The sequence below is a fragment of the Cottoperca gobio genome, chromosome 24, assembly GCF_900634415.1.
Source record: "Cottoperca gobio chromosome 24, fCotGob3.1, whole genome shotgun sequence".
In the NCBI taxonomy this organism is placed as follows: domain Eukaryota; kingdom Metazoa; phylum Chordata; class Actinopteri; order Perciformes; family Bovichtidae; genus Cottoperca; species Cottoperca gobio.
The window spans coordinates 22,305,192-22,326,404 of record NC_041378.1 but is presented as its reverse complement, the minus strand read 5'-3'; the positions used below and the strand labels follow the sequence as shown (position 1 = coordinate 22,326,404).

At 39.7% G+C, this 21,213-nt stretch overlaps 1 protein-coding gene across 2 annotated transcripts; it reads right to left on the bottom strand.

The window, feature by feature from the left end:
• Positions 1 to 4,539: 4,539 nt before the first annotated feature.
• On the bottom strand, positions 4,540 to 19,881 carry LOC115003536 (gamma-aminobutyric acid receptor subunit rho-1-like). Of its 2 annotated transcripts, XM_029425365.1 has the most exons (11): positions 19,778 to 19,842; positions 13,116 to 13,166; positions 12,470 to 12,568; positions 11,041 to 11,147; positions 9,808 to 9,875; positions 9,496 to 9,719; positions 6,495 to 6,577; positions 6,026 to 6,166; positions 5,791 to 5,943; positions 5,208 to 5,404; positions 4,540 to 4,830 (listed from the first exon to the last, which is right to left on the bottom strand). In XM_029425365.1, the coding sequence occupies exons 1-11, from the start codon at positions 19,840 to 19,842 to the stop codon at positions 4,540 to 4,542; spliced, it is 1,479 nt and encodes a 492-aa protein (XP_029281225.1). The 2 variants fall into 2 exon arrangements, with proteins under 2 accessions (XP_029281225.1, XP_029281226.1); XM_029425366.1 differs by lacking the exon at positions 12,470 to 12,568 and having other exon boundaries at positions 19,778 to 19,881.
• Positions 19,882 to 21,213: the final 1,332 nt, after the last annotated feature.

Here is a 21,213-nt window from a genome sequence, read left to right as displayed (position 1 = left end):
AATTGAATAATATAATGAAATATTACCTAACTCTCGCGTCTGTCTGTTTCCCTTGGTTGACTGAGTAGTTAAGTCAAGTCAGCTTTGTTGACTTGACCCAGAATCTGTTGCAAAGAGCTATAATCTGCACGGCATAAAACACCCTCTGTCCTTAGACTCTTGCTTCAGCTAAGGAAAAACTCAGCTAAAAAAGCCTTATATAAAAAGTGAGAGACCTCAGGAGGAGCAACAGACACTTGTGTGACAGTCCATCTCACACTGGTGGTGCAGGTCGGCTCATACTACTATACACATGGAGAAAATATGATATATCATAATATATGAAGTGTCTTATGCAGTGGTGGAAGAAACTTAAAAGTATTTAGAAACATTGTATATTTCCTTTACATGCATTGTGTACTTCTCTGTTGCATTTTTTAATTAGTACCTGCGAGTGTTTCAAAACATGAGCTGTATATATTCACTAACAATAATATTTTATTTTTATTTTTTAGGGAGGATGGATAAAAAACTGGCACATTTATTCGCACCGTCTCTGTTAAATAGAGTACCACAATGTAAGAATACACAATTACAAGCAAAAGTCTTTCATCAAGTAAAAGTACTTAAAGTATTATCAACAATATGAACTTAAATATCAATCAGTTAAGTTGAAACTTGATCAGACAGGAACAGTACCAGTTTATTTGTTCTGTATTGGGGAAGTATTATGGCACTTGTGAAGAAGAATTATGGAAACCAAACAAGGGATGTTTTATTGATGAGGAAAGCAAAAAAATTGCAAGGTCGGTATACTTTCACTGCTGAGTTCTACAGTCACAGGACTAGCCTCTGTATTACTGCAATACTGGCATACATGGCCAGTTGTGACTACATTTAAATTGTGAGTTAAAACCTACCATTTCCCAGCGGTTTGAAAATGCTTTTGCCCCCTTTTCGTAGGTAATTTACAAAAAATGACTAGGTTAACAGTAATATAATCTTATAATAAACTATATGCGTATCAAAGAGACGTTTAAGAGGAAGAAAGTAATAAAGAAGACAACAACAACAGCAGCATTGAAAGTGATTAGCTAACAGCACCTGCGCTCAGTAACAAGTATAGAACTCTTTGTGAAAAACATAATACTCTATTACCCCTGCTATCTGAGCTCATTATTAGATATGACTTAGCCATGAACACACTTACTAGCTTTCAGTGTATTCATCTGTGCTCTTGAAAGTGCTTTGTAAATGGGATATGTATTAAAGGGCAGTCGTGGATCCTTCTCATTAAAGGTTTTATGGATCACCTTGCCTTTATGGGCTGCTCGACTTGACATAATTCCACTATATCATCTGAGTGAAAGTTGGGATTTACAGGAGAACTTGTGTGTCTCATGGTGGTTTGAATCAGAACTAGGACCCCACGTGAGGTGCTTAACACCTGCTGTCTTGTAATTGTGACTTCTTTTCTCATAATTATGAAGTAAGGCTTCCAATATATTTAAACATTTTTGTGAATACATTACGCACACATAATAGTTATTTTTCACCAACACAAAACTTGACTTGTCGCAGGTGTTACTGATAACATTAACGATGGCTCTGATCTATTCGAGTGCCAGTGAGTCACATGACAGTGAGTCACATGACAGTGAGCCACATGACTGTGAGTCACATGAACTGAAACCGAAGCAGCTACATAGAAGTCAGACATCATTCCTTTTATTAACTACACTGTGCTTTTATTTTCATGTGATTCTACTGATATAAATATCTCTCGCTCAGGTTAGCCTTTAACTAGTTGCAGCATAGGTTGCCATGGTAATGTAGGTCGGTTAAAAAGGAGCCAGCTTCATCATACCTGAGTTAATAATATGAAATAATGATAATAATAAGACCTAAGTTGTAATAAACCAGAATCATCCATTAAGATTAACACTTAAGACACTCAAATGTAGCCACTAAGAAAGCAATGAGTATGTTGACTTGTTAGTACCCTACAGTGACCAAGTGATGGTCTCTTTCGTCACAACTGTATCTTATCAGATGTTTTATGACATGGTCAAGTCATTAATCCTTTTCAGCGAATAGAGGATGTTGTTTTCATTGTTTACCATGAAGATGATTTTACTAAGCTCTCAGTTTTTGTCCACCGTCTGCCGGTTTGGCTTTGTCTGAAATTGGAAATAAGCCACGACAGATGTCACAGCTGACATTATGTAAGGAAAAAGCAACAGAAGGAAACATTTCAATGTGTGAGAGAGGCCTGTTCATCAAATAGTGTATGTCTCATTTCTATCAAGTCAATGGTGGTTTTGCAGCCTGAGAACTACGGAAGCGCGTTGCATTCACAAAAGAAAAGAATTTAGACACTTTATCTCGTAATTATGAGAAAATATCTCGTAATATATTTACAATTACGACATCATGATTTCGTAAATCAAAACGAGCCATCCTCCGAGCTGGACACAAAACATTGGTCTCCATCTAAGTTTTTGAGGAAAATATTGTATTTGTACTTTATGCTTATACAGTATGCTTATTATGTCACCAAAATCACTTCAAACATCGATGGTGTCTGTCATGGTCAGAGCCGTACCCCAGTACATGTTTTGGTGTGTTCCTTCTCCGTCAGTGCCCTCTGCTGGTTTCTCTGTTTGTGTGTGTCTGCCTCCCGCTGCAGCTCCACCTGCCTCCTATCAAGTCATGTACTCAGCAGTAAATCTCCTCCGGTTATTCCTTCACTCATCGTCCGATTGTTGTTTCCACTCCAAGTGGTAGTTGACTTCAGACCGCTTTAATTCAATCTATATAGTTTTGTGTTTTGCTAGTTCTAACTTTTGTCTCTCTGTGCTCAGAACCAGCCGTCAACCTGCGTGCTTACCCACACCTCACCTGCACTGCTCAGCTCCCAGTCTTCATTGCAATAAATCTTCGTAAACCTCATCATATTCCCCGTGTCTTGGGTTCACTTGCACAACCTGACAAAAACTTAGTTTGGAAAAATGTGCTTTTGCATATAGTAATGGTGAATGTGTCAAGTGATTTTGGTGACAGTACACAGCAGAACAGTGAAGTTATTTAATATTTTTCATAATAACAATTCAGACAAATAAGATTTCTTTCCTCATAATTACAAGATAAGGTGTCAAATTGCTTTTCTTTTGTGGATGCAATGTGCTTCTGTAGAGAACAATATATAATAAAAACATTATTAATCAAGAGTTCTGTACACTGACTGTACACAGAGCAACACATGAGTTAATACACCACTGTGTTAATGAGAAGATGGAACTGTGGACGCAGAAAAAGCTCCAATTCCATCTTCCAAAGTGTAAGATCAAGCAGAGTCTACTGTATGTAGAAACACATGGTCAAACTGACCTTAAACCATGAAACCCTGAAGATTTGACTTAAAAACAAAATGATTTACAGCACAAACAGCTGCTGTTTAAAATGCTAATTTGCCCTGGATTCTGTGTAATTTGCAAACTTTAACATAATAACCAAGACAATGACTGAGCCACACAACAAAATAACTTTCGGTGTATGAAAATGAAATCAAATGAAATCAAATGCTCCAAATGTGTCTATCTTATGTCAATTTAAGAGCCACGCATAACACAATAAATGTAGTGAAATAAATGTTTTCTCATGTAACCATTTACAGCTTGGAAAACAAGAGAATTACGTCTGAAGTGGTGATCAAATAAATAGCCATTTATTTGATCACCACTTCAATTTATTATTACTTATTTCTACCTTCTAGAACTATTGAAGTGATGAATAAACGTAAAGTGCTGTAATCATGATGCATTGCACCATCGAGACAACAGTATGATTTCCTGAAGAAGCATCTTTCCATTCGTTGAGCTGCTATCACCACACAGTCCTTGTGCCCAAGACCCACCGTCTTGCACTTGCTTGGTTATAATAGGACCCTGGGAGTGACAGATGGACCTGGCCTTTAATTAAAAAAAACAACAACTAAACCAAAACCAGGCCAGAAAGAAAGTTTGCACGGAGTACTTACTGATGCCCTGCCTACAATTAGTTTCAAGCCCTTGATTGAAGAGGTGCAATGAAGCCGGTGGGAAGACCCTAATTGGCAGGTAACCTCTTAAATTCAAAATTTCCAGACATAGCTGCACCCTGACAAACATTCAACGCCCTTAAAGTACACATCATGGTACACAATCTGTATCAAGGCAAAGTCACATTGGGTACTTGCTGTGCTTTGATTGGCTGACTAAAGATTCAGCTTGGTACTGTTAGACTGCTCCAGGTCCTCTGAGGTTCTGTCCGGTCAAAATTTTGCAGACCCATTTACCGAGGTAATGTAGTATGTGTTGGGAGGGAAAGCCTGAAGAACTCTACTGTCTCATCTTCTTTCTTTCAAATTTGAATAAACAAAAGCCTGAATCTGCAAGCTTAGTGCACAAGACTCCAGTCTGTTACACGTGCATCTGTTAACCACTTTGACAGATGTTTCACACTTCTACTAGGAGTGTTCAGACCTCGGTTACCGACAGGTCTGTTTGAGTCCCATCTGTGTTAGGAGTAGATAGACCAGTAGATGATGTTGAACAGGATGTAAGATCCAGGAAAGAGGACCCGGGAGTATTTGTCTATGGCATGCGTGTCCATCCCGGCGCTACTGTAGGCGCCGGAGCCAACATGGCCGGTGACCTGATCATTCTCCATCGCCAGCTGCACCAGCATCCTCTCCCGTTTCACCCCGTTCTCTCCTGACATGCCGCCGTAGTTCCCTGTATTGTTAGCATCCACCTCACTGTAGCTGGCTGACATCATGCCAGGATGAGCCATACCACAGGTACATGGCAGCTGCAAGTAGACAAACGGTACTTAATGGCTTTCCAAAACACCACATGTTCACAAAACGCTTGTCACTCCAGAAAACAATTCAAACTGCCAAAATTCAGATTTTTAAAAATGATTTAATCTTGTTTTGGGGGGAAATGTGATTTTAAGAATGAATAAGACTATAAATTACTTGTGTGCTACGACCACTGCAATGCTGCATGAAAAAAGATCACGTTACTCAACACCGTACAGTTTCATTTAAAGAAACAACCACCTAATAGCACCAATCCTAGAATCGTGCAACTAGTCTGGTGAAACATTTGGTGTTTTTGAATATTGACTTGAGTAAATGTGCCTCTTGGCATCTGTGAACATGGAGATGGGTGACTGGTACTAACCCTCTCTCGGAGTGCCCTCTCCTTGCGTTCTTGTAGAGTAGACAGGTAGTTGACTGCAGCATACTCTATCACCGACAGGAAGACAAACACAAAACTGACCCACAGGTAAATGTCCACAGCTTTGATGTAGGAGACCCTGGGCATGGAGGCGTTGACTCCAGTGATGATGGTGGACATGGTGAGCACCGTGGTGATACCTGAAGCAGGACAACAAGTTCAGAGAAGGTGAAACCGGTGTCATATCTGATGTTGAAGTTATAGTGACAAACAAGGTGAAGAGAGAAGAGTGCTGCTCCTCCTGTTTGTCAGGAAGCTGCCGCTGCCACTTATTTACTCAGAATACAATTGTGGTGTAAGGTATGTACCGATATTGACTCACACAAAGTGCAGAATAGAAATTTGATTTAACAATATATGAAGTTTAAATAGTTAATAGCCAATATTAAAGTCACAATGAAGTGGATATTGAACTTCAGTAATGTGACGTTTGTTTGTTGGGATTAGTTACAAAATGGATTAAAATAAAATCCTTCAGATATGATTGGATCATTCAACAGCACTAACAAAGGTCAAGTCCTCTTACCTAGTGGCACTCTGGCAGGGACGGCCCTGCGGTCAATCCAGAAGGACACCCAGGACAGCATGACCATCAGAGTGGCAGGGAAGTAGGTCTGCAGCAGGAAAAAGAAGACGTGACGCCGCAGAGTGAAGTTGATGTAAAGACGGTTGTACCAGCCTGGAGAAGAGATGATGTTAGAAGTCACACAGACCTGCTTTAAACCTACATTAGAAGACAGCTCTGACCTTCCTGTCAGTACCTGTGCTGCTATAGAAGGCCAGCTTGGTGGTGGTGTGGAACTCCTGGATGAGAAACTGGGAGAGAGAAATTCTCTCATCTGTGTTTAATGACCTGTTTCCTTTCTTCCAGTACAGCATCAGGTCATCGTCTGTGTAAGCATCTGGAGACACAAAGAGCACAAATTAAATATCTGTGGCATTAATGATATTGTAATAATATGAACTGACCCCAAAGTGAAGACTGTACAATGCAGTAAGAACATCCGGCACAGTCTCCAGTCTTTTATAACGATTGAACAACATTTCCTTAATCTAGCATTTTCACATAGTAATAGAAAACATGACAGAAAGGTAAATATCTCACTGCTTCTGCAGCTATGACAAGACTTTCTACAGAAGTCACAGGAATGATCAGAATGCAGTTGATGGAAACTGTAACTGTAGAGGAGAGGAAAAGCCACATCAAGCTTGATCACATCCGTCACTTACAGCTCTCTATCTCCAAAGAGCATGTCTGTGTATCGAGAGGAAAGCGACTCAGGTCCATGCTACACATGGATGTGACTGTCACCCTGCAATGACAAAACAAACCTGTATTGATATGATGAAAGAGCGTTTCAGTTATATTCTTTACAGTCAGAGACTTTCATATCTCGCCCTAATAGTTCTTAGGCCTTGTAAAGTACTAACCCTGTTTGGGACCCTAAATTAAGACCTTGTCTCCTTCGCTTGAAATGCAAGTTAGCTTTCTGAGTTCCTAGATGGTTCGTGGGAACCTGGAAGAGTTCATGTGATGGAAACAAACTTTGTCTTTGCAAATCAGGCTACCTAACCTCATCATAACCTAAATGTTCACAACAATACAATCAGGCATGGTGTCCACTATATTCAAGAGAATCTGGCAAATAGATGTTTGTACTATAGTGAAATAAATGGAAAACAGTGGCTGTCTGTAAGGTGACAGAACAATCCAACAGCAGAATGCAATTTGTTTGCCGTCCGACTGGATCATGGTAAGTCAAATGTCCTTTGGTGAAGGTTAAGCAGAGACAGTGTCTCATGGGGGATGTGAGAATGTGACTCATTACTATCACCATTCAAGAGTGTCAGGTGATAAATACTGTAAATGCCCATAATGCATGTCTAGCCTGCAGAGATTACTTCCATATTCACAGCCAAATACTGAGTTGGGGTTTCAGCAGAGATTTGGTTTCTAACACAGATGATAAATGAAAATACATAATCCAGCTCCAGAGAAGGCTACACGGTTTGCAGGCGAGGTCTCCAAACTGTCATCCTCACTCGCCAATCTGCTTTAGTCTGGAAAATCTCCAACCGGCACCAACCCCACACAGATTAACCCCGACCATGTGATGAGGATGCTTATATCTACCACTTACCATCAACGGTTCTCTCCTCATACACACAGTAGACCTTCACCAGGTAGTAAAGTATTATTATGCCCCTGCTATAAATCGCAAATCTTTCGATCACCCTCAGCGCTAACATTCAGATATTTCAGATTAAAGAGTGAATGTTGGTGAATGCAGATTTGTAGATGTTGTTGTCATAATTTTTATTTGTTCCAGTGTATCAGGAAGGCAGTACTATGCTCGAGTGGTCACAACAGGAGGCAGATGGCCATCTGTAAATCTCTGCCAGGCTCTGTAATGTGGATTACAAAATCAACTCTCTTGGTTCTGAGCCTCCTATCGCCCCCAAAATGACAAGGTCTTGCTCGGCAGTATTAGCGCTCTTAATTGGCAGAACGTTATCCCCTTAAATACACATCCTGTGGCAGCTGGTGCCACTTTGTCTCGCAGGAAAGCCAATGGCAATTACATCCCTGAACACCCACTAACCATAATCATATATCATAACGTGCCCCACTTTAAAAGTATTACATGTATCTAGTACTAAAGAAAACAGTGAAATATATTAAAATACATAATGTGTAACTGTAGTGTTCAATTTGTGTTTATATTCATTTGCATGGCTAAATAAATGTTTTACTTATTTATTTATTTTTGAGAACACTTACACAATTAGATTCAAAGAAGAGGCCATTTTCATAGCAGATATTTTGATTGTCATGTAAGAAAAGCACACGTTTAATTAATAACATGAACGATGGCTCTGTTCTATTTAGAGCTGCACAGATACCGATACAGGTACTGGACATTGTCCATCAAAAATGTGTCTACAGAATAAGAAAAAAGTCATTTTGGACAGCGTGTCAGTTTGAAATATTGCAAGTAATGGAAGAGTCAGGAGCAGCCAGAGTGAGCTGTGACACACACCAATATAGAGATCCATAAGAAACAAGCTCTACATCAACATTATAATAAATATATTGCACAATACAAGTCTTGCACAAGGATTAATATTCCACATAGGCCTGACCAAAAATACCATCAAATCCTATGTTGTTGTACTATCCCTCTCATTTAACAGTCTAATTGTTGAAGGAACAAAATACTTGCTGAACCTGGCTGTTCTTATTTTCCTTTGCAAAATCCTTCTTTTGCCCTGATAGCTTAGTTGGAACCAGTTGTGTAGAGGGTGAGTAAGGTCTCTGAGGATGTGCTCAGCTTTACTCAGAATGAGGTCTTTACACAACTGAGCAGCTGACATCTGGTCACAGCCAATGACCCCCTGGCCATCCTGATCTGTGCTGAAATGCAACTATTTCTTGACAAACAACAGTGTATCCAAAGCCCAGTACTTTTGTGCAGCCCCTTTGGCTAAAGCATATTTTGCCAGATACAGTAGGTGAGCATAGGTTTTAGTGTGGGCCTCTGTACAGGCACAACGGCCCCAAACCTGGCAACCTCAATGTGATGACAAGACTGTGTGGAGCAGCGCACAGCACTCAGGTTTCAACCTAAATGTAGCACAAATTGCCCAGAAAATTGGCAAAAGAAAATGTGAATTAAGTTCCATCTACTACTATTTTGTGAATATTAGGAGCTGGGCACATCGAGGTCACGATCTGGTGGCACAAGTTCTACAGTCAGGTGCCATCAAATCATTACAGAAGCAGAGGGCGAGAGGACGGCATTAAAAGAGGGCCAGTCAAACCTGAAAGGGTAAAATCAGATGATTCATGTATGCCATGATTTATCCACTTTTGTATCCCATTGCACTTTGGTACATTTTGTTTTTACAAAACACCAACTTTTCTACCTCAGCCTAGTGTCAAAACATTTTTTTGATATTTGGTCTTTGGTCTTTTTGAATTTCCGGCATTTCCACAAAACATTTTTAATGCACAAATTGAAAATGTGCATAAAGACTGGAGGATAGAAATGCACTCACTGCCATTGGCAGATGTTCACCAATAAATAGTTCCAGTTGTAATAGTTCCATGTCACTCTTGGAAAGAAAGCAAATAAGTGTATTTCCCAGAACTATTCCTTCCTATTCCTAAACTGCTCCTGATTTAACAGCCTCTTTCAGTTCTTTCATACTTGTTGAGTTTGGGAATTACCGGAGGCTGTAGAGGACTTTACCGTCTGGGTAAACTCGCAGCATGATGTTGTCAGTGGTGGTGTCATGGGTGAAAGACCTCTTAGAGTGGACAAAAAACATGTCAGGTACCCAGATTTTCTTAACCAGGCGGCCATCGAAAGTCATGCTCAGGTTGTTGTTGCTTCTGAAGGACAGACGTTTATCTTTCCAGTAGTGCCTCAGATATAGGGTCATAGTAAAGTCCTTAAACAAGAAGAAGATGTCTGTTACATTATTATCTCAACTAACAACATACATGCTTTTTCTTACTCACAGTGTGTTCCAGACATACCATATCGACTTCTGAAATGGCATCCAAACTTTCAACCTGAACATCCACTCCAACAGAGACAGCCGGCCCTAGAGAATAATGCAGCAGTTTACAAAGACGCCTGTAAGTTACAGTCGTGTTGACGTGCGTGTATTGTTAAATACAGCCGTGACAGTAATAGTGCAGATGTAGCCCAGGTGCCTGTCTAGATTATCCGTGTTTATTTGGAGGTTGTGACTCCTTTTTTGTGCCGACCCTTTGGCTTCAAACAATGACTTCTGTATTCATCCAAATCCAAAGCAGCTGGGTGCAGATTTCCCAAACAATGGCACAGAGCCAGTGGAGTGAGTACTCTAATCCTAATTTACTTTATAGTGCATGCTGGGGTTTTTCATTTTTAAACTTTTGTTTTAAACAGGCTCAAAGGGCAGGACAAAAAGCCTGACATCATAGAGAGGGGTGAGTTGGAATGAAGGATATGTGATACTGGCTTACATCTTCAGCCAGTCTCTCCTCAAAAGCATTCATGGTGTTGCACCCAGTTGTACCCATGACAAGTGAGAAATAAGAAGTGAAAACAGAGAGCTTGAGAGAGAAGTTCAAATCCTGCTTAGTTTTCTCAACTATCTGGCCAATCGCTGTGTGACATGTGTAACACATAGTGCCAGCCGGAATGACAAACAAGCTGATTGGTTAGGCCAACCTGCTTCAGGAGGTGGGTAGGACATGTAACGCTGGAACTGCTCTGGATACTGGATACTGGACACTGATACACCTTGCGCTTACAGTATGCACTTCCCGTCAAAAAAAACGTATAAGTAAAGGCTTTCTAAGAACTCCATGGGAGACTTTAAACGTATAGGGAAATGCAAGTGTGAGTATTTAAAATGCACACATACTCTGTCTTTGAGCACTCCTTATGTGGCAGATTAAGATGGGAGTTATTGAAACCAAAAGCTACAGACTGTGACTGCTTGGTAATTAATCACTGGCCCACAGCAGCATGGCTCAAACATAATCCTACTCTGTTATGTCATCTCTACAAGCCAGTGCTGGACACATCCAGTTCCACATTTAGATGAGTGTATAGATCAGATGATGTGTGATGTTGGGGTTTAGTGTAAAGTCTAAAAGAACACTTGATGTGAATGAATTACAACTGAAGCATCTTTGAATGGAGATCACATTACTGGCTGCCTGCATGACGAGTGGTTGACACTGCTCCATTTCATTTCCAAAGATGAACCCCCTTACCTCCAAATCCTGGTCGCATTGTAAAGTCGTGGTCGTCTATCCTCAGCAGGTGCTCTGACTTTGTACCCCAGGCTTTAGTTTTATCTGGACTCCTCTTAAACATGGGGCTAATGGAAATGTTTGGAAAACAACAATTGGAGAGTTACTTTCTTAACCACTGCAAATGAAGTTTTGGGTCACTAAGAAAGATCAACTCAATGTTATTATTCTGTTGACATGTTGCACTTACATGATGTGGCATTCTTAACGTGCACCAATCCTTTTGTACCAAAGGATACCTTTTATACTATTTCTCTCAAAATTATCCAGTCTTTATTAAATGTTGCACATTGTGTACAGGATGTGTTCATCCTGTGTCATGGCTGCTAAAACTACATTTAATCCCCATTGATGGGAAAGACATTCCAACTGAATGCAAGCACTTATGAACATGTGAAGCTAGAAGAAGCGAACTCACCATCATAACCTTCTTAATATTCTCTGAGGTATCATACCAAAGTTGCCTTAATCTAATCGTTAACCTCAACATATTTCAACTTGCCTACATTGTCTTTCACAACATAGATTGATGGAAAATATGCCTATAAGGAAACATCATTTGCCTAAAAATAACAAAAAGAATAAAAGTTTCAGTGACAGGTGCATATGACCATCATATCGGTAAACTGAGAAGCAACCAGAATCATATTTCCATTAGAAATAAGATTCAAGTCACAGTCTTGATTTTTGTATATCCTGTTTTATTTTGAAGTGTTCACTCCCCCTTATGTCATGTCTACTTCCTGTCTGTGTTTTCCCTCTGTGATTGTTGATTTGTTCCTCCTGTGTCCATTCACCTTGCCCTTGTGTTTTAGCTTCTCTCCCCAGCTGTGTCACGTTCCCCTCGTTTAATGTCTGTGTGTATATCCCTGTCTTTCCCAGTGTTCCTTGTCAGATCGTCATCTAAGTGTCACCCTTGCAGATGTCTCCTCGTGCCTCCTCGTGCCTTCCTCGTGCTTCCTCGTGCTTCCTCGTGCTTCCCGTGTCATCCTGGTTTGTCTTTTCAGTTTACTGTTTACCTTTGTAAGCTTTTTGGAATAAAGCCCTCTTTTTGTTAATCTCCTCATCTGCCGTCTTGCATTTGAGTCCTCACCTTTTCCTCACCGTGACAATTCAAGGTGGACTCTACTGACATGAAGACGCAACTAAATTTCGGCATTTCGGAGAGTGCAAAATATAAATGAGCTGCCAAGTTTTTCGATAGGACAGGGACACATCAGTACAGAATACAAAAGCTAATAGACATTAGAATGAATATGCAGTAAAACTCTGTCCAGCTGTTGATAATTCAGTCTTGGGTGTACAGGTGTAATAAAATGGCAACTGACTGTAATTGTCCTGTAAGTTTGAACAGCTGTTGCAGGAGGTAGAGAGAGGGTCGCCCACTAACCGGAAGATTGGCGGTTCCATCCCCTGCTCCTCCAGTCCGTATTTCAAAATGTCCTTGGGACCCCAAATTTCTCCCAAAGGCACAGCCATGGGTGTGTGACTGTGTGTGAACAAGCATTAGATTAGAAGCAGTTTGGCACCTTGTATGGAAGCTCTGCCATTAGTGTGTGAATGGGTAAATGCTGGCATGTGGTGTAAAAGAGCTTTGAGTGGTCAGAAGACTTGAACGCTGCGATATAAAAGCAAGTCCATTTACCATTTAGATGGAAGCTCGCAGCTACATTACTGATGCTTTTTCCAAGCCTCTTTCAAATAAACTATTCAAGGTTTACTCTGACAGTGTCCTCATACTCTGATGTTCTGCTTTGTAGCTTGCTGTCATCGTATTGAGTTTATGCAGCAAAGGCGAATAATGTTATGAATTTCCTAATTTTGAAGGATAAGAATGGATTATATTGGGTTTAGTAAAATACATGGAAACGTCCCATCCTTCTCTATAGACACTGCAAACAATAGCGTGATTAAAATGTTGACCATGTGCCTCTCAGTCCATGTTGCTTAAATCTCTAACATAAGATTCTTCTTTCTAGCCCCTGTTATCATTCTAATTGGACTAAATAAAAAAACAAAACAATCATGCGTCATACCTGCCAATCTTGCGACCGGATTCTTCTGTGAGCAGAATTTCTCTTCTTGATCTAAAAGGGGGAAAACATGAGATATTATTCAAGCATTATGCAATGTAGCACTGACGCAACATTTGGTAAATCTTGAATGTAATCTTTAAGTAAGAGGGACATGTTGATAAATAGAATAAAGATTTTGTGATTCTGCGACATGATGGTATCATTTGTATTCATTACATATACATCTGAAAAAACTCTCGAAAAAGGAGGGAAATCTAATAACCCAAGGTATGAGTCTGTTATAAACATCAAGAGTTGGCGTGATGAGTACATAGATGGAGGCAGGGGAGGAGGGTGTGCGGTAAATAAGCCTCAGAAAACAAGATCGTTCACTCTCTCCCCAGATGTCTATGGGATATTAGATAACATACTAAGCGTCACTGTTTTCATTTTATAACCACACTGGGAGAATCTCATGAGATGCTGATATCATGCCCCTCCACTGAGCTACTTTTGTCAGGAAGTGATCAGCAAACAGTCTTCTAAACAACAACTAAACTAATAAACTAACTCGCCAATGATGGCTGAATCTGCTGTTGAAAGATTTCTGTTAACCATCTTACCTCACCTCCACTCCAAGACAAAGACACCCACTAAACACAACACCAAAGAAGAAAAACTGTATGTTATTCATTGTACTTAAAAGTAGTGTTGGCTGACTGAGGTTGTTGTCTGTCCCTCGTCTTTGCTTTGTGTTCACACCCACTGAAAGATGTTGGAGTAGAGCCATGAAGGCCTATTACTGCGAAAGGTTAACTCGTTTCTTAGTTCAGTGGAAGTGCTTTTAACTTAATTCATCAGCTTGGACGGAGTGAAACTGAGAAGTGATTAAGCATGTGATTGAGGATAGACCACGGAGAGGCCAAAGAGCTGATGAGCTTTCAGAGCACCGTCTGGGTGGCTTCACAGCTGTTAACCTAAAACCAAGTTGACTTGAGGATACTGAGTTTAACATCAGACTGCTTGAAAGCATACATTGAAAGTAAAGTACAGATCCCACTAAGAAGCCAAGAAGTGTGGCTAGAAATCCCCTACACAGCAGTGTTAGTCACATACAGGCTAGGGTGAACAAAATGTAAGAGGCTTGGTGCACAACACTTAACTCAAGCCTCTCCTAAACATTTTTAGTATTGTTTTGTAAAAGTGAACATGTAAATCTAAATGTTTGTCTGTTTCTTTTCTTTTTCTTTTCTTCTTCTTTTTTTTATACAAAAAGAGCAAGTCATGTCCCTCAACAACAGCTACAAGTGGTTTCAAGTTGCAAATACCTTGTTGACTCAACTCTCTGCTTAAAAAGAAAGTTAACCAAGTTGTTGCAAAAACAAAATTCCACCTTAACAATTTTAGATTTATTACAAAATACCTGGCCCCTGAAGTTGCTAATATTTATTTCCATACTACATATACATATATACATATATACATATACATATACATATACATATACATATACATATATAATAATATTCTCGCATATAATATGCTGTATAACCACTTGGTCTCTTACCACTGATACAGTAATACAGCCTGTACAATCTGTATACAAACACGCTCACAAGGTCCTGGATAATAAACCTAGCTACCATCACTGTAATATACTTTCTAGATATGGCCTCCTTAATTGAGAAAATCGTATTAAATTTCACAATGCGTGTTTAATATTCAAAGTTCTTAATGGATTAGCAATTCCCCCATTTACCACATTCTTATTTCAGAACATATGGGGTAAATGAACCAGATGAAGAACAAGAAGAGACTTAAGGTATAGGACAGAGACTTCATGGCTGGAGGCTGCTTTTATTGTGGCATAGTGGGATCAGCGCCAACATGAAGAAACTCCTGCTCGTGCCTGTCTATAGGCAGAGACTGAAACGGGACAGACTGGTGATGCGGACATTCTCCACACTACTTTACATGAAGCTGCTTTATTCCTCTAAGCTTTTTATCCTGTTCAGCTGCTTCATGTTTCACTTTCTTAGGATGCGGTGTGTTTTACTGTTTTTTTCAGTGGTTGTTTTAATGTATTTTGGCTAACACTGGCACATTTTTACAATCATCTATAGATGTCAGAAACATTTTCTTGAATGAATTTCTTTTTCTGAGCGTAGCCTGTTATATTTCATGATTGGACTGTACTATCTTTCACGTAGCCTACTGTAACTAATGGCACCTGCAAAACCAAATTAGTCAGTACAGTAATCACAAATCACATTCACTTGTTAGCGATCATTGTAACACGGTTGTGCACACTGTGCATACCGCTCTACTGTTTTGTTGTTGATAGATGGACTTTTCTTAAAAGTTCTGTTCTGTTCCCTATTTGGAAGTCGTGGTACCTCTTTCCTTTTCTTCAGCCATGGCCACAGTTTGATGCCAGGAAAACCACTTGCGTGTTTTTAAGCAGCAAGGTAGAGGCAGTTGGTAACGTCAGTCCTAACTTCTCTTAGGAACACTACTTGGACGGTATCTTGACTGTTGTCTCAATTAGAGCTCACTTCATCTGAGCTAGCTGCTTTTAAATGATTTGATTCATAAATGGCACAAAAACAAAGTCCATCATCAGTAGCCTCAGATACATCCTAATTTCCTAAACCTGACACCCAGGTACTGCACCATCATCTTACTGTGACACTTAGCTAATATACAGTGTAACAGTATAGCGCAATTACAGAAGAGTCATAAAGTTAGTGAACGGACTCAGTGGAGTCAGTTACACAGCAATACAGTATCTGCTTAAAGTGTGCTATCATTAGCCAACGTAAGATAGTGGTCATACTCGGGCTGGGCAATAAAACAATCTCAAAACGTTTCACGATAAAATCTTCGAAGATGACAATAGTAGATTCATGACATTTATTTTCGATAAAGTTATATTTTAATCTGTTTTCCTCAATCTACAAAAACACTACACAACAGCCAGACAGTGGTCGTACTCCATCGCTTACCATGTTGCATACTTCATCACTTACTGCTGTAAACGGTGGAAAGGTAAATAAATAAAACTCCTAAAACTGTAAATTGAGCAATATTTTTTTTTTCTTAAAATAAATGAATATCGTGATAATTATGGACATACATCAATATTAAAAAACACATTGTGATACAATTTTTGGCCATATCTTCCAGCCCCAGATAAAGTGAGGCTGTAGCAGCAAAACACCTGAGGGCATTAGAGGGCACGTCTTATTGCTAATAAATGCAGCTGTTCCTTTGTAAGAGTAATAATGTCTGATTATCAAATTTGACAAAGCCGTTAGTCAGAGGTTCATTTACATGAGATTATCTCATAACAAGCCTTGAAATTATTAAGTGATACTCATGACAACATGCAGATGAGCACCAGTGTCACAGCTCGCTATTTCCGCATTTTATGAGCCACAGGTCTGCTAGGATTTGGCCATCTGTAAAGCTGGTTCAAAGATATGGATTAATGAGATACATTTGTTTGAACTTGCTGTTGTTGCTGACAGACATGTAAACACATGTCTGTGGCAGAGCATTAGGTCCCCGTATAGAGCAGCAAGTGTAATGCTTTAGGTTGAGTCACTGTTGTGGTACATTATCCAGTGACAAAAAGCAGCAACACGATTTATTATGTTATTATATGGTGTGACCACTCAAATAAGATTTTCAAATCCAAAACAGATGCACAGCACAAAAAAGTATTACATTTACATTTGTGCTTTACAAAAAATTACATTTGGTTGGTGGCCTAGCTTCTGCCCTTCTAACCTTTCCCAAAGCCACAACAATAGCAATAATTCAGAAAGCCCATTAACACACTCAGATTACAGGTTATGTAATCAGAGTAAGTGATTTTTCTAACCAGCCACAGTCACCTTTAGTTGCTGTCAGCTAAAAATGAAGCTTTGATTACCAAGCGTGTGGGAGGGCTCTGTCTCTGACTTCACATCACCCACACACAACATGAAGGTCAGTGGTGTCAAGCTCAAGACTGGATGTACTGGTGTCACTGTTCTTGAATTGGGAGAAGTTGTTGGTGTATCTCTCATGTGGCAAACTCTTATTTAAAATGCAAAGATATCAGGTAATCTAATCTGCAGGATCCCAGATAAATAATAAATTGTTGTTCATATGTATCCATATTGGGAACAATTTCATAATTAATTCAAATGAAATATTTGGACAGAAGAAGAAGTCTTGGCTTTTTCTCATCAAGAGGAAGATACGCAACAATTTCTCAAGATGACCAAACAGTCCCAAAGCATCCGACTGCCTTGGCTGCATGAGATGAATGAAATGCACCTTGAGGCAAATACCTTCACCTCATATCCACACTGTGTCCTGGAGAGAGGCCTTCACAAACTACTTGAGATACCTTAATATGTAATTATATTATGCATTAAAATAATAATATTAATACATATCAATACTGTGTTGTATGTATATGTTTTATAATTACTTAATTCATACTACACAATTCAATGTGTAATAATTTAATGAGTTTAAAACCCAATTAAGTTAATATGGAGGGCTTAACAGGGCCCACAGCTAATGTTTGCTGTGCTTTTTTGCAGTGCAGCTTGAACAGTCATATCTTTGCCAGTCATTACGTGCAGACAGGAGCTTTTGGGGACCATCAAGCTGATGCTATCCCTAAATCAGAATGAATAATAACATTACATCATCGTGACAGAAGCCATAGGGGCATTAGAGGGAAAACATTTTTACATCCTTACAACCCACTGCAACAGTGCCAAGTGCTAGTTTCCTAACTGGGCTCCATGATGAGAAGGAAGAAATATATATAATCTGAATTCTCAGTGAAAAAACAATTCTCCCAAAACAGCCAACAGGGTTAACAGTTGGAAGAATAATACATTGTCTTCATATTGATAGTTGTGCTAAGGTTATTCTACTCAAATACTATCTCCAAGGTCAAGAATGAGCATTCACGCTCAAATGACCACATGTAGAATTTTCATGTGAGATGGTATAACGGCAGGCAGCGGTTGGAGTCATGCGTGAGAGACACAGACCTCAAATAGCGTCCAGTATTGTGTGACAACAATAAACATATTGGAGATGAATTATCAGAACCAAGTAGAAATAGAACAGTTCATCTCAAATTTTAATTCCACAACCTGATCTGCTGACGAGGACGGTGTGGTACAGTCAAGTGTTCCTAAACAAACCTGAAAGTGGACCTAGAGTTGAGATTGTTTTGTCAGCTGCTCTGAATGAGCGGTCAAATTCAAAAGTTTAACTTTGAATAGATTCTTACTTATCTTGAAGTTTTTCCAAATGCAGATCATCTGTTTTAAGAACCTTCTTGAATGAAGATGTGTTTTCTTGGAGCTGACACACCAAGGGGCATAGGTTTAGTTCTAACTTTTGGAGGGGACACGTGCTAAGCAAGGGGGTCTCGGGGGCTCTCACAAAAAACTTTAAGCGTCATTTCCTGCATACGATTCTACAATACAAGACTGTCTTTTGTTTTGGAAAGTAGCCTCTATGAGCATGTTTCATTTATTCACGTCGATGATACAGTAATTCATTCTAGATCACTTATAAACCCTTTAATACATTTATAGCTCATATATGTTTCAGCAATATTTCTGGTCTTGTGCAAAACTTTCTGCACATCCAAAACACACCCTACATATCTGTGTTCTCCGAGAAGTCGAGAATAAAGTTTTATATTATTTTAAGGGAAAAGTTGTAATCATACCTTCCTGAGACCCAGCCCATTGACTTGTCCTCTGTAGTGGATATTTTATTCACATGCGTCTCCTTTTACTCTTGTGAGCTACTCTATCAATCCCTATCAAGGAAAGTGTCTACGAGCGAGGAGTACAGGTGTAAGGTTGGCAGAATGAAGTACAAGGAGCAGCAAACCTAAAATGTAATGTCCTCATATGAGGACACAGGGTTGCAGGAGGCTATGACAGTAACAATATAAATATTTCAAGAAAGAATTCTACCTGCGCATTACGTTATTACTCTGCTGATTGAACACGTGCCACCACCACGAAGTGCAATTTAAGGAAGTCGTGGTCACTTCACGTATTCTGTGATCAGGTTTGCTGTTTGGTCCTACGGAGCGTCGGACAGACGCAGGCGGCTGTGCGCTGCTCTTCATCGCAGGCGCAGAACCGAAACTAACAGAAACACTGTTCTCCCCACTGTGTGGAATATTGTCCACAAATGTCACTTCACCACCCAAACAGAGCAAAGGTGTAATTAAATATTAAGACAGAATTCTCAAAATCTCTTATTAATATTGTTTTTTTATAACAGTGGCGCTAATACTTTATTTTATTCTCTCGTTTATAAGCGGCTGGATTGAGCAGTTGTTTTTAATACAAATGATTTCTAGGGACAATACAGTATAGTCTACGTATTTGTAGAGATGTGTTCCCACCGTCCACACCCTATTCTACGCCCTTTAGATACGCATACTTGTTTGAATGTCTTTAACATGTCTAACCATACTGACAGGAATTTGGTATAATCCTATGTTCGAACATTTCGCCTGTTTTAATAGAATTGTGACATTTGAGTTTTTACAAACGATTTAATTACTTAAAATGACCATTTTCCAGCTTCTCGTGTAATAACGCACGGGGCATTAGAAGTCATTTCTATCAGAGTTAACTGACCTGCCGTGTCGGTATGGCTGCAGAATTTGTCCTTTCAGACACGTTTCCCCGGACACACCGACCATCCAAAGCAGCAGGTTGAGCAGCATCACATCCTTGTGCATGGTGTCCCAGCGTCCCAGCCCTCTCCAAAAGTCTCAAAACTGCAGATTACTCCCACAACTTTCCCCGCACAGGAGGCGCATTCCGCACTCGTTTTGCGTCGTAAACACAGTGAGAATCTTTACATGGATGCCACTGCATTTAATCTCTAAAAGGAGGGGGAAGCTAGTTCGCCACAAATCCTCCGCGTGAGATGCTCGGATTTGATCTCCGTGCGCTCGGTCCTCTGAGCAGGAACGCAGGGTACGTTTTTTCCCGCCTGGTCAGAGCGGAGTGTTCAGGTAAAAGCTGACAGCTGTGAAGGTCACAGGGATGCAGGATCTCATCTGCATACACACACTCTGTTACATTCACGTACAAAATAGGGAATAATCAGAAGTTGACGAGGAAGAAAATCCCTAACCCAACATTGTTTTATTCGCTTTTTCCACAGGTCTGTATTATTGCACATATGAATGATTTGGTATCTTACAATAGGTCTGATATGTACTTGATATACTTGCAGTGATGACATATAATCTGAAACACACTATATAGATTTGAAAAGCACATTACACATTATTGCTAATGTGTATTATAGGAAATTATGTAACCCTCTCTTAATCCAGGGTGAGTCTCCACCATAAACCTTGGCTGGGTGCTAGAGCCAGAGGCTGAGTGCAGTCATGGGCATGGGTCACTACTGGGGTTATTATAGACGCCATCATATGATATTTTGTCATAGTCTGTCGTTCTCTATTGTTTTACAATGAGGTAAGGCAGCTTTGGTCTTTATTTCTTTTTTCATTTAATTTATACCCAACCTAAACTGTGAAACTACAGTTATATAAAGTGTCAGTACCCAACACTTCTTATTTTCCCCACAAATCAATGATACCCAGCACGGATTAGACTGATACTGTAAACCTGTTCTGATTTGATGGATGGTTCACTCTTTGACATTGCTACATAAACAACAAGCCAGCAGTGATTTGTCTGTGTCATCACCTTTTGTTTGAAGTATGATACAATTTTGACAAAGGTAATTGGACGTTGGTCACAGGGAACTGCTAAAAAAATCTCAACACCACGATGTGTCAGTGATAGTGCTATGGAATCCCATTTATGAAAAGTGAAAAGTTATAAAATAAGGAAAATAAAAAGGGAAATCAGAATATCAGATACTAAATCAAAGGTCTATTACAACAAAAGAGGTGAGATAGATCAATATTTTTGATTTACTAAATGTAATGAATGCCTCCTGATCTCTCTCTCATAACCCCTCTTAACACCCTTGATCCATTAAAAACCTTATCAGAGAATTTATGGAACGGCCTATCAAGGAACCTCCTCTG